At 33.8% G+C, this 13571-nt stretch overlaps 1 protein-coding gene across 1 annotated transcript in view; it reads left to right on the top strand.

The window, feature by feature from the left end:
- The window catches only part of LOC148940810 (uncharacterized), a 57883-nt gene that overhangs the window by 39660 nt on the left and 4652 nt on the right, over window positions 1-13571 (top strand). The window contains exons 7-8 of the mRNA XM_089104799.1: window positions 5425-5796; window positions 9374-9485. Coding sequence (XP_088960925.1) covers window positions 5425-5796; window positions 9374-9485 — 484 coding nt within the window. The remainder of the gene's footprint in view (window positions 1-5424; window positions 5797-9373; window positions 9486-13571) is intronic.

The raw sequence follows: 13571 nt of genomic DNA, 5'->3' as shown, positions 1-13571 counted from the left end.
AATCACATCTAATAGCAACTACAATAAATAAATAAATAACCAAAATAAGGATGAGGACAAAACAACCAACTTCATTTTTCACGAAATGATTCACTCATTCTCATACTTTACTCACCTCATACATACTTTCACAATTTATAGGCTATTCTCGTATCGGCACATCTTACTACTTATCACTATGTTTCTTAAAAAAATTGTCTGGAATCTGCTGAGACGTATACTTTTCCAGGGGAGCGTTTACACCACATCGAATGCACAGAAGAGGTGGTACCGACGTTGAAACCCAAACGTCCAATTCACGGATTTGGCAGTCCTTAATTTTTTTTCCAAGCGCCAGTAATTTTTGACGAGTCTCTCTAACAGAAAGTGGCATATCATCTGTCAAATAAATATTAGAAAAGTTTATAACAACTTTTCTATTTAATTTTTTAACGTCTTTCAGCAATGTCAGTCGAGTCTCTGTACTATGCATCTCAATCTTGTTAGTTTTTTTTCCTTTCCATATTCCAAAACTGAATAATAGCAATTATGGTCATCTTCTAAAACATCATTGACGACGTTTTCGAACACTGCTTTTTCTGATTTCACGTCACTGGCCGAAAAGTTCCATAAAATCACGTTCTTACGATTTATTTACTTTCTACTCGCTGGAGGTTTTTCTTAACTGTAGACAACTCTATTCACTTCAAATTTTCACTAGCCAAAACCGAAATTTGCAACTTCAGATTTGACGCTTCATCTTCCACGGCAGAAACTTGCGGCATTAATTCAGCTATTTCCTTATTTGAATCCGTCAATGATTTTTCCACTTCCATTGATCGGTTTTCTACTGCTTTCATACTAACGCTAGACCTTGTAAAGCAGTTGAATTGTCCTTTACAGTTGCTGAAATTATGGATATACTGTCAGCTAACGATTTGATTGACAATTCTTCAACCGATGTGCCTACCGAGACATTTGAAATGTTAGAACTGCCAAACTCTTGTTATTTTTTTTGAACTTTTCTTCGAAAATCTTCTTATTTGGGATTTTTTTTTTTTTTAGCAATTAAAAGAAAATGTAAACTAATACATCTAATGGGCTCTTAAAGAAACAAGAAAAAAACTACAGCTAATATATTTATTTAGGCTTTTACAATTAGCTCTCAGGTTTTGCTCTATGATTGTTCATTAATTTAAAAAACTTTTTCCACAAAATAAGTTTTTCAAAGAAAAGTAAAGAACTCCAATAAACAAAAAATGAGCAAAATAAAATAAAATAATCTACCAAGCGTGAAACTACCACAAATCAGCATCGATAAATAAATGAAACCCAAAACGAACAGAAATTACAATAAATAACCGAGTCAAACTCAAAACGAGCAGAAATTAACATAAGTTGGGCGCAAAACCCCTATCCCTTCCCAAGGCCAGAACAAAATTTGCCCTTTACTCTTTCGAAGTTCTCACGACAACTCTTTCGATACAAAGTGCCCTGGTCTTAACAACAACAACAACAACAACAAATAATACATTATACGCACTTCGATCTCTACTATAAAACTGTCAAGCCTTCCAATCACTTTTGACTATTAAAAAGGGCACTAGTCCTTTCGATTTCCAATCGAATGAGTCCTTTTGGAAACGACAACGCTTTCTATGATGATTCACTGTTATCATCATCACTGTCTATTAAAAGGATTTTATCCCTATTTGAACTTTTATTTATCGCCAGGGCATAAGTTACAACCCTTACCCCAAGGTCTCTTAGGGTGGTTGCCATCCTCTAAGACCGAATTTCCAGAACTTTCAACTACGTTAAACAACATGGCTATCTCAAAATTTTGATTGGATGTGTTTGGGGAAATGGTGGGCGTGAGAGGGGTGTTAGTCGCCTTCCAATCACTTTCGACTACTAAAAAGGGCACAAGCCACTCCAATTTCCAATTGAATGAGCGAATTCCAATCGAATTGTTTCTAAAGGAAAAAATTAATAATTAGTACATTGTTCCAACATCGTTCTTATATGCCCCCAGGGCTTAACTTAAAATCCTTGCCCTGAGGGTTGTGGGGTAGTGTCCTCCTCTTTACTTAGTCCCCGTTTCTTGTCTCGTTCTTGAGTGTCCCCGTTCTTTACTTAGGCAGCGTGATCGTGCTGCCTATGATTTATACAACAACTTTCTATATAAACCTTATATGCCCCCAGCGCATAACTTACAACCCTTGCACTGAGGGCTTTGAGGGGGTTATCATCCTAAAAGACCTAATTTCCAGAACTTTTAACTGCGATGAACAAAATGGATATCTCAAAATTTTGATTGGATCTTTTCGAAAATGGTGGGCGTGAGAGGGGCGTTAGTCGCTATCCAATCACTTTCAACTATTAAAAAAGGCACTAGCTCTTTCAATTTCCAATTGAATGAGCCCTTTTGAAGTGTCTACGACAACGCTTTCAATAAAAACTTACAAAGACCCAGGGTACAACTTACAGCTCCTGCCCTGAGAGCTGTGGGGGGAGGGGGTGCCATATTTAAAGACCTAATTTTAAAAACTTTCAAATCAGTTGAATAAAATGTCTATCTAAAAATTTTGATTGGATGTGTTTGGGGAAAAGATTGGCGTGAGAGGGGGGTTAGCTGCCCTCAAATTACTTTTGACTATTAAAAAGGGTACTAGCCCTTTGAATTTCAAATCGAATGAGCCCTTTTTCAAGTTTCTACGACAACGCCTTCTATAAAAACCTTATATGCCCCCAGGTTATAACTTACAACCCTTGCCCTGCGGGTTGTGGGGGAGTGTCCTCCTCAAAAACATATTTTCTATCTGGAAATCAACTACGCTGAATAAAATGGCTATCTCAAAATTTTGATTAGATGTGTTTGGGAGAATGATGGTCATGGGGGGAGGGGGGCTAGTTGCCCTCCAATCACTTTTGACTATTAAAAAGGGCATTAGAACTCTCAATTACCAATCGAATGAGCCCCTTTCGAAGTTTATACGACGAGCCCTTCCATATGACGTGCCCAGCTCTAAAGGGAAAAAATAATAAATAGTACATTGTGCCAACATCGTTCTTATATGCCCTCAGGGCATAACTTAAAACCCTTACCTCGAGAGTTGTGGGGGAGTATCCTCTCCTATTAAAAAGGGCACTAGCTACTCCAATTTCCAATCAAATGAGCCCTTTTCGAAGTTTCTACGACAACTCCTTCGATACGAAGTGCCCGACTGAAGAAGAAGAGAAAAAACACATTGTGCCCACATCGTTCTTTACTTAGGCAGCGGTAGCGCGCTGCCTATGATAATAGAAATGTAGTTAACGAAGAGTCAAAGAACTGGGGTTTAACTACTATTGAATTTTAGTTAACAAGCTACAGTGCTGTAAACTTGTTACAGCGTTAAGACCAAAACACCAGCGGACATTGCTCTTCTACCCAGCTTTTTCGGATAGCTTCTCCTTCTTCCAACTTCTGTGAAATCCCTAGTGGTTGACAACTTAAGTTTATAAGTTGAACTATAAACTTAAGTGAGTGATTGGAAATTCACTCCTCCTCTAATAAAGCTGTAGCTTGAAAGACAGAGATGTTATCAGCTTTTTAGCAAGAGATTCGACCACCCTGTTTGGTAGCGAAGTTGGTTATTTTTTCACAAAACCCACAGTAGAGAAAAGACTCCTATGCCTTGACTTAATCCACCAAAAAACTTATTCCACTAAGTTTAATTTTTAATACATCTGTCTTTCAGAAAAAATTAAAGGGCCATATTTAAGCCTGAGACGATCTAAAATAAATTTATTTCATTATTTAAGCCCAAAATGAACAGAAATTCAGTAAATTTTGAGTTTTTATTAATTAATTAGTTGATAGATGGTCAACACACAAGGTCGTATTCAGGAAGGGGTTGGCTTGGGGGGTTTGAACCCCCCCCCTCCCCTCTCCTGAAATGTTAGCTCGACTCGTAAAAACGTAACAAAAATAAATATAAAGAAATCTTTGAAGCGTTTTTAAAAGTTATTTTTACCTAGGTATTATTTTTAACTAAATTTTAAACCTAAATTTTTAGCTAAATATTATCAAATTACATTGATACACTCGAAATGATTCGGATTTGACAGAATTTGACAAATCCTGATGTGTCGTCAAAGAAAGCCGTTTCACGCAAATATAAATATTATCATACTTGTTTTAGTAACATATTAATATGTATAAATAATAGCATATTAAAATCATATTTAAAATAAATCATTATTTTATCAAAACTCAATGTATAAAATGCAAGTCTAATTTAATGATAAATTTATATAATTAGTAATCATAATTAATAAATTATTAATAAACTGACGACTCAATATCATCCCGATAAAACTTCTCATGGTTACTTCTAATTTATAACGGATATATTCATTCATATATTTCATATGAATGGTAATACGATTGTGATTTCATTTTTTAATATTTCTGGAAGTTTTAATTTAAAAGAAAGGCACAGTTAAAAAATTTAGTTTCTGGATTCAGTTTTATTTCCATAACAATGTGATTGTTGATTTGAACTCAGCGTAAAAACTGCGCAAGGAATACAACTAATTGTCTATTTGTTAAAAAAAAAAATTCAAAAAATCAAAAAGTTGAGGAAAAATAACTTTTATGAATATACATAAAATCTGGATTTTGCCTAAAACCAGTTAGGATTTACTAATTATTTAAAAGACGGAACTGAAACTGCAACGGAATTCTTATCATAATTCTGAACTTGCCAAATATTGTTATTGGTTTTTGTAGGATCACATATTATATCTAATTTATAAAATTATTTTTATATAACTCAAAATTTAGATTTTATTATTAGTCATTTTTTTCTTTGTTTTACCGATTTGTTGAAGTAGAAGTTTAATAGTGAATATGTATATTAACTTATTACCGTTCGGGGAAATTGATGCCCATGTACAGCGTTGAAACTTTTTTTTGGGATCCAATATTATTTACAACTGATTATAATTTATAAAATTGTTTTTGTTTATAACTCAAAATAAAGATTCTATTACCAGTCGTGTTTGTCTTTTTATTACCGATTTATGGAAGTAAAAGTTTGATAATGTATATCCATATTAATTTAGTACCGTTTGCTGAGACTGATCCTCATTGCCAGAGTTGGAACCATTTTGAGATATAGGCATAACACTATCTAGAGAATAGTAAAGTAGTCCAAATCTTAATACCAAATTTATTGTGACTGAACAAAGAAAGAAAATATTTGTTTGGTTTAATAGTCGTATGCTTCATTTATAAAAAGTATATCAGACTGATTAAAAAGCAGAACCAGCAATTCAGAGTGATTAAGAAATTATTTTAATTTCAGTCGAAATTCTAACTGCTTTTACCAGACAAATTCTCTTAGTGTAGTTTTATCGCTTTTTTGTACGTAAATTGTTTATTTATATCTATTGCAGAGGGCTACTCATGTATAACTGTTCGTGAGTCGCTTGCTGTTCTTCGAGCCAAAATAGCACAAGAGAACCTTCCTGTACGATCCTCCCGTCCTGGGGCTCTTGTCGTCCGACAGGAGTCGATGAGTGATCCAAATTATGCTACGGTGTCAGAAGCTGAATACTCCGAAAATGTCTATTCAGCTATTCCTGATCCTAATGGGAACCTTTACAATTCAAGCGGGGGAGGAAGTGAGACTTATGCTCGAGTTGATCAGGCACCTTTATTGACAGGCGCGGCAGCTTTGCCGATTGAAGATTCTCTAGAAGTTGACGTGCCACCTGAACCTCCAAGTGTGATAAGCTTAAAGCACCTGTCTCTTACGTCTCGGCAAGGTTAGTTCTTTTCTTAATACATCGACAAGGTTAGTTTTTTCTGCTTAATACATTGGCGCCGTTTTCAGTAAAACCATAATTAAATTTTATTTATTATGTACACGAGTTTACCACACAGTTCCACCCTTATTGCTGGTAGAGGTAGGCATTTTGTCTACTTTAGGATTAGATGAAATAGTAATTTTGCGAAAATGAATTTGTATAGCTGAATGTAAGAGACCAGTTTCAAACCAGTTTCAAATTCCTTTTTGACTTTTTGCCGCAATTCGTTAAGACAGACTGCTCAAGCGTATGGGCCCTTGAATTTGAGTAAGAATCATTTTTAAAGAACTTCAAGAGTTTAGCGTAAAAAGCTAGTGTTGAAGAAGGGGTAGCCCCCCCCCCCATTACGGAATAGTTTCTGTTGATTTAAGTTTTAATGTTACTCCTTACATTAAGTTGAAAAGACTTGTTTTTTTTGTTTTTTTTAATATTATGAAAGCTATGACAAGTTAGATCTCCCATGGACATCAAGTACAGTAAAGAAAGTACAAAAAGTTTTAGTTACAGTTTACATGGATGAGAATTACAAAAAGAAAAATCTTGAAGTCCTTATTAAGGGAGCTATGATAAGTTTAATCTCCTGTGGACAACAAGTGCAATAAGGAAAATATTAAAAATTATAAGTTAGTTTTCCCGTGGATGAGAATTATAACAGGGAAGCTGTTGAAGATTTCCCACGAAGATTGTACATAGTTGTTGCTGAAAATAGCATGATGTGCTCACTAGTTATCAAAGGTGTTTGGTTTCAGAAGACGAATTTCACCACAGAGTAAAACTGATTTATATATCTATAATATATATATATATATATATATATATATATATATATATATATATATATATATATATATATATATATATATATATATATATATATATATATATATATATATATATATATTATCATTTGATAAAAAGACGATTTTAGTTCTTTTATTTTACTAAGGACGTTTTATTCAGGATTCTAAGATATGAAAAGAATGACTTTCATTCATCAAATTCTCTAATTTTTAACTATTTTTTTGGGAAGAGAAAGGGAAAACAATACACTTAAAAAAAAAGTTTCCAAATATCTTTAGAAGTGAAGGAGATACATCAAAACGGACTGAACTGTTAGATCTAGTGTACTCGGTTTTTGTAGGCCTTTCTTTGTATGATGTATTTAAGTTTTGAAAAAAATGTGACATATAAACATGTCACATTTGATATCATATGATGTATCATATGATATTAGTCATAGTACTTTATTCACGGCCCGCTATACATATACTTAAGAAACGGATTAGAAAGAAAATCAAAAAGTGAACAAAACAAACAACAGTCTTATAAGCCTAAACCCATACTAGAAGTAAAAAAAAATTATCAAATCAGCTGGAGGTGTGGCCTTAGCTGCAACATCAAGTTGGTGAAGCATAATCAGTGCAGTGCTTCTTCTGGTCTGAGTAATGGTGTATATAGGATTTGTGGTCCGGGGGTATTTTTTTCAGAGGGGGTAAAACAACTTTAAAAAATGTATCAAAAATTCGTTTAAATGCATTTTGTTACGTTTAACGAGTCGGAATAATTTTTCGGGGGGTGGGGAGCTGTTAAAACCCGGTAACCCCCTCCCCTAGATACGGTCTTGGGTCTGAGTCTCGTTACTTGTCTTTAATTGCTTTTGTTTTTTTAAGACCGCTGTGGATTGAAAAGACTAGTTAGAATGGTACCAGCATACGACTCATTTTTGTTTTCAAATTTCCGCACCTTTCTCTTGTTACAAAATCTGTGTATCGATTTCTATGAAAAAAGTTTTTAATAAATCCCTAGGGGAAATTTTTAAAATTACAGAGGAAAAATAACCCTTACCATTGATTTAGGGCTCCGAAATCATGAGTTCCCAGAGCCTAAAATTATGGAGGTTTTTTCGAACCTGTGGATGTCTTGTTTTTTAATACCCTTTCTACTGTCAGTTGAATTCTATGATTTTTTAGACATGTTCTTTTTTCCCTAAACCGTATTGATTGTAAGTGTTTAAGCAAAAATAAAAAAAAGTACTTTGTTTTTTCTCTTATCAGTTTATTTTGTAATGAATACTTAATACCCTTTTTTTAATACCCTTTCTACTGTCAGTTGAATTCTATGATTTTTTAGACATGTTCTTTTTTCCCTAAACCGTATTGATTGTAAGTGTTTAAGCAAAAATTAAAAAAAGTACTTTGTTTTTTCTCTTATCAGTTTATTTTGTAATGTATACTTTAAATTTTTAGTTGTCAAGGAATAATTGTAGTGCAAAGTCATGTGGATAGTTTAAATTCTAAATTAAAGTTATACGATGTGTTTTTAAGTTTGAAATAAGTTAAAGCTTGTTAATAAATTAACTGATGCCATTTCAAAGATGATTCATTGTTCATTTAAAACTTCGATTTAATATTATTGTGCAGTTTTTTGGTAATGATTTTCTCATACAGGATGTGTAAAAAAAATTTGACCCCTGAAGAATATTTTTCTTTTTTTTGGGGGGGGAGAGGAGGGAGTATTTATTTTATAGAATTGAATTCTACCTTGTGTTCTCACAATGGGAATAATCGCTTGTCACGGCCATTTCAGTGCTGACTTAAACTACTACAGTTGCTTTATCAAACAATAAAAGGAGTTGAAAAATTTTGACTTCTACTGAGGAACTTTACAACTTCTCGCCATTTATTTTCTAAACAATGGCAGTAATTGCGAGAAAATAAACTCTTGGTTTGATTGAAAAGCTAATCAGAGCTGCTGAAGTTGGACAATGTAAACATTGTGTATGAACTAATGTGCATTGCTTATTGGTGGATAGTGTCTGTCGCAGCAATTTTTTTCCGAGTGCTGCTGGTTCTGTAATGATAAAATTAAGCTTTGAAGAACAGAAAAAATAAGGCTGCTGGAAGCAGAAAAGTATCCAGAAGAATCATACAGTTTTGAAGATAGTCTCACGGTGATCCACGAATGGGACGCACTGCTACTCCTATATAAAAAAAAAATTAAAGGTGGAGTTTTTTTTATGATATTCAACGAAAATGATGATCCAGGACAATGCTGTAACTGCACCAAATTAGCGTTGGTGAATTGGTGCCAAAGTATCTAAATCGCTCTTTTGACCTCATTGATGCTTTTGTAGTTCCGGAAGCACTTTAACAATATTTTTCCCTTGCACACTTGGCTCCACTTTTTTTTATCATGGATTTACTTATTTATTAATTAGATAATAATACAATAGACTGTATGGCTTATCCGACAATAAGATGTTGTAGAAAGGTCAATTTAATCCTAGAAAAGGTTCCAACGATGGGTTCCGAGACATTTGCTATCAGATTTTTTTTTGTTTTAGAAGCTTATTTATAATTTTAGAACCCTCACCTTTTAAACAGTCGTGTGACACCCCTTCTCTCTATAACTGTAATTATGTGCCTATAAGTTTTTTTTTTTTTTTTTTGCCCTTCATATCTTAAATCAGCGGAAAGATTGATAACCCGATACATTATCCCAAGATGGAATTGTAATTTTATTTTCTTATTTCAAGGCTCAATGGCAAGCATGTTGAGTGGCTCTTCAAGTCACTTGTCTCTAGCCTCGCCTAAGCCGGAAAGAAGGAAAGCTAATTCACCACTGCCACCCCCACCATCACCCCACAAGTAAGTCTCATCAGAAGTCATTTTAAATAAAAAGTACGTGGTCCATGATTTTATGGCAAGGTCCTCTTTCCGTCAAATGTTCCCGCGCATAATTTTAAGTTAAAAATAGTAAATATCTTGAAAGTTAATTAAAATGAATCATCTTTTAATCTAAAAAATGCAAAACATGTAGGTTTACACTTTGATCAAACTTACTTTATTTAATAGGATAAATTGGTAAAAAAAAAGTTTGTATGTTGTAGGTGTTGAATGTTAAATGTGGTTAAATGTTAATTATTGAAGTTAGGTGTTGGAATATTTGCGGTGTCAATGGTAAAAAGAAATGTTCATGGCCTTCATTATTTTAAAATAAATTTTGATTAATATTAAACTAGTATTATTATTTATTTTCTTCTGTTGATGGTGGAAATAAAAACCAATGAATTCTATTCCATTTGTTTACGAATAATTTTTGTGATAAATAGGTGTTGCTAATTTTGGTTATCTTGTAAGGGTAAGGCAGCCCTTGGCAACGTGTCAAACCTTTAAAAAGATTGCCATACTCGGAATTGTTGTCCCCAGGATAAGGCGCGGACTATTGGCTAGTTTTTGCCGGGCTGTTTTTCGGTACAATCTTGTTGTCTACTTCTAAAATAAGATTATATTTATTTAAAGCCATTTAAGAAAATGTTTTAATTAATAACTAAATGTCTAACGAAGAGGAAACAAAGAACTAAAGACACAAATGAGGCATGTCTTTCTTATTCAGTCATCATCCAGACAAAGTATCACTAAACCCGTGTCCTAATTGCTCTGATGAAGGTCATAAAGATGCTATATCTTAGAAAACTTATGCCCAATTTTTGGAGAGTAGATTTTGCCTTGTCTTAATTCATGTATAAGCCGATCATAAGAGACTATGCTCTCCATTCCTTTGTTAGTTTTCTTATTAGTAGATGTAAGAGGATCTGAAAGAACCCCTAACTGTTCTTACGGACTAACAGCAATTCTGAAACTGTTACAGGGTGTTGCATGAATTCTAAGATGAATAATAAAAATTTAACTCTATTCTATTTTAGCGCTGTTATCGCTATAAACCTTATTGCTATAAACTATAAAATGCTCTCTAGACTCCCGACGAATTAGAACATCGAGTTGGTCCTGAAGCTATTGGCAATGATCGTATTATTCAAAGAATGTTAATCCTTGGGTCAGTGGTGGATCCAGGGAGGGGGCGAGGGGGTGCCCCCCCTAACATAGTCTAAAGTAGTGTAATTTGCTTAATTAACGCAAATTTGCGTTAATTAAACTTGCTCCTAACGCAAGTTTTTCAAATCAACCTATTTTGCGCTCCCCCCCCTTAATAAAATCCTGGATCCGCCCCTGCCTTGGGTCCACAAAAGTGTTCGAGTCGGAGCAATATTTTTTCATTATGGTAATTTAGCTGCCAGCTTTAACAATTTTAGTTGATTTGTCGAATAGTTAATGGAGTTGAAAATTTTAATTTTTTGGGGTAACTATTCGATTTGTCCGAAGTAGTCGATCACTAGTCGAACTACACGAAACTAGTCGATCACTCTCATCACGCATGGCAGATGAGAGTGATTGTTTATTTGAAAAAAAAAACTATCCATGGCTGTAAAGATTAGAAGAAGTGAAAAATTATTTTTGACCTTAACGTCAACTAACATTTTTCGTTGACGCGATGGCAAATGATATCCATCGCAGCAACTTTTTTCTGTGTGAACCTTGGTCTTGGCTTTAAATTATTAAGATAATGGAAGCGTTGGCCTGCCTGTTTTTCTCTAAGCGTATTCTTTTTTTATAGCTAATTTAAGAACCTTTGTAAAACTTCACGTGCAATATATTCCTGTATATTTCCAAAGCTAAGTCCTAGACGTGAGTCTGGAAAAATTGAGATGGATAACTTTGCTTATTGGTATAATAAGAAACCGGATTTGAGGGTGTCCCCATTTCCCCCTCTTGTTTTGAAAAACGAGTCAGCATGCTGCTATGTGACACCTTGTAGTCTAAGATTTGGTTGAAATAGGTGACTTGTAATTTAACTAAAAATCCAAGTCTATTGTCCATTGATATTTCTGTAATGGTCCATGGATATTATTTTTGGCTCCTTAGAAGTGAAAACTAGTACTTCTTAAAATAAAGACGAGTATTGTTGAAAATTAAGTGACCATCGTAATAACCAGTTTTGAAGGTCAATATGCATTTCGGCCGCTGTAATTCAAAAGGCTTTATGTTACAACTAAGCTGAAAAAAGCAGTATTGAAATTTACTTCCTATGCAGATTTCTCTCACTATTCAATGCATTTTTTGACCTAATTTGAAAACCAGAAAATAATGTGTGGATCTTTTCGTTCTTATTAATATCCTATTATGTTCCCTGCTTTTACTTTACTTTAAATAAGACCAATGGGACTGACAGATTATCTTTGCCCAGACCTTCCGTATTCTGACCATCATCAGCTACTGCGGAATTTGTCGAACAGAATTTTACATTGGATAGCAAAGAATGAGACTATTTTTGTATTATTAAATATACTGTAATAAACCAATCCTTTATTATAGAAGAACCGGTTCCTAAAATTTTAGATTTAGTATTTGTGTCTAGTTGCATGAATTAGTAATACGTCTGAGAATAATTAGTGATGATGATGATAAAAAATGATAATTTTTATTAATTTTAAAGAATTATCTGCGTAGCAATGCTGACTGAAAGTTACGTAATTTAGATTAAGAGGTAAGTTTTGAAAACAAACCCCCTGATTTGTGGAACAATATTCTTCTTCTTTTTCTGTATTAAGTTTTGTTACTAACTTGTTTTTTTGCGCTAACTAACTTGTTTAACCGCTTTTTAAAGGTTATTTAAACGATAAACAAAAAATCGCGAAGAAAGGAAACGAGGACAATTAACAGCCAGTGAAAAAATTGAAAAATTATGCAAATATTTCGGTCAAGACCTCCGCTTGACCGTCCTCAGTGCAGAATAAAAATGATAAAAATATAAAAACCAAACCTTAAAATAAAACCTTTTTTTTTTTATTTTAAGGTTTGGTTTTTATATTTTTATCAGTTTTATTCTGCACTGAGGACGGTCAAGCGGAGGTCTTGACCGAAATATTTGCATAATTTTTCAATTTTTTCACTGGCTGTTAATTGTCCTCGTTTCCTTTCTTCGCGATTTTTTGTTTATCATGATTAGCCAGTGTGGTCTCAGAAATTATTTATATTTAAACGATCCAAAGTGGCTCGTTTTTGGGTTCCCCAATGCTTTTTGGTGCTGCGGTGAGTTGTTAGTATTAGGAGTAGTAGTAGTAGTCTGTGAAACTTGGCAACATTGCTTTAGAGAACAAGGAGAATTCCTGACGTATCACTTGAAAGGGAGATAATTGGGAATCAAATTATATTAGATATGTTGACATTCTGGCAATTACCCGATAAGATAAGATTTATTGTAAAAAGCCTGCGGGCCATAGCAACACAGTATACACTCTACAAACAAAACTCCGGAACAAAATACAACTTAGGATAATAAATAAAAAAAGAAAAAGAGAAAAGAACAACAAAAAGACAAAAAAAAAACACACCAAGGTTCAACATTCTAACCATTTATAATGAAATTCAAATCCTAAAAACCGTAACCAGCTATCCCCTCAAACATGCTTCCCTATGTTTAATCTCTAAACGAAGAAACCTACACAACTGTTTAATAGCACATGCGTTTCTCTCAGCCATCCGCTCAATTAACCAGCATTCACTCCCAAACACTCGTCTAAAACATTCATTCCGCAACTCAGACAGCTCTTCACACTCGGATACAAAATAGAATTACTTATCATTCATACATCCACACATAGGGCAAAAATAGGGGCCAGCCGCCATCATAAATTTTCACAAAAATTTCCTTTTCTCACCTAAATCCAAACTATACCCTCTTACCAACAACAAATTCTTCAAATCCTTTTTATTCAACATAAATTTAAAATAAATCTCCTCCCCCCAACAGTCTTTACCTTGGGAGTAAAACCTCAAAGAAATAGATTGGTCCTTATGAGCTTGTCACTCTTGGGATTTCTTGGTCATTTAAGG

This window comes from Artemia sp. Qi Xiang Cuo, chromosome 19, assembly GCF_049724085.1.
Source record: "Artemia sp. Qi Xiang Cuo chromosome 19, ASM4972408v1, whole genome shotgun sequence".
Classification (NCBI taxonomy): Eukaryota; Metazoa; Arthropoda; class Branchiopoda; order Anostraca; family Artemiidae; genus Artemia; species Artemia sp. Qi Xiang Cuo.
Note: the sequence above shows the minus strand (reverse complement) of the source record. Positions and strands in the feature narration are given on the sequence as shown.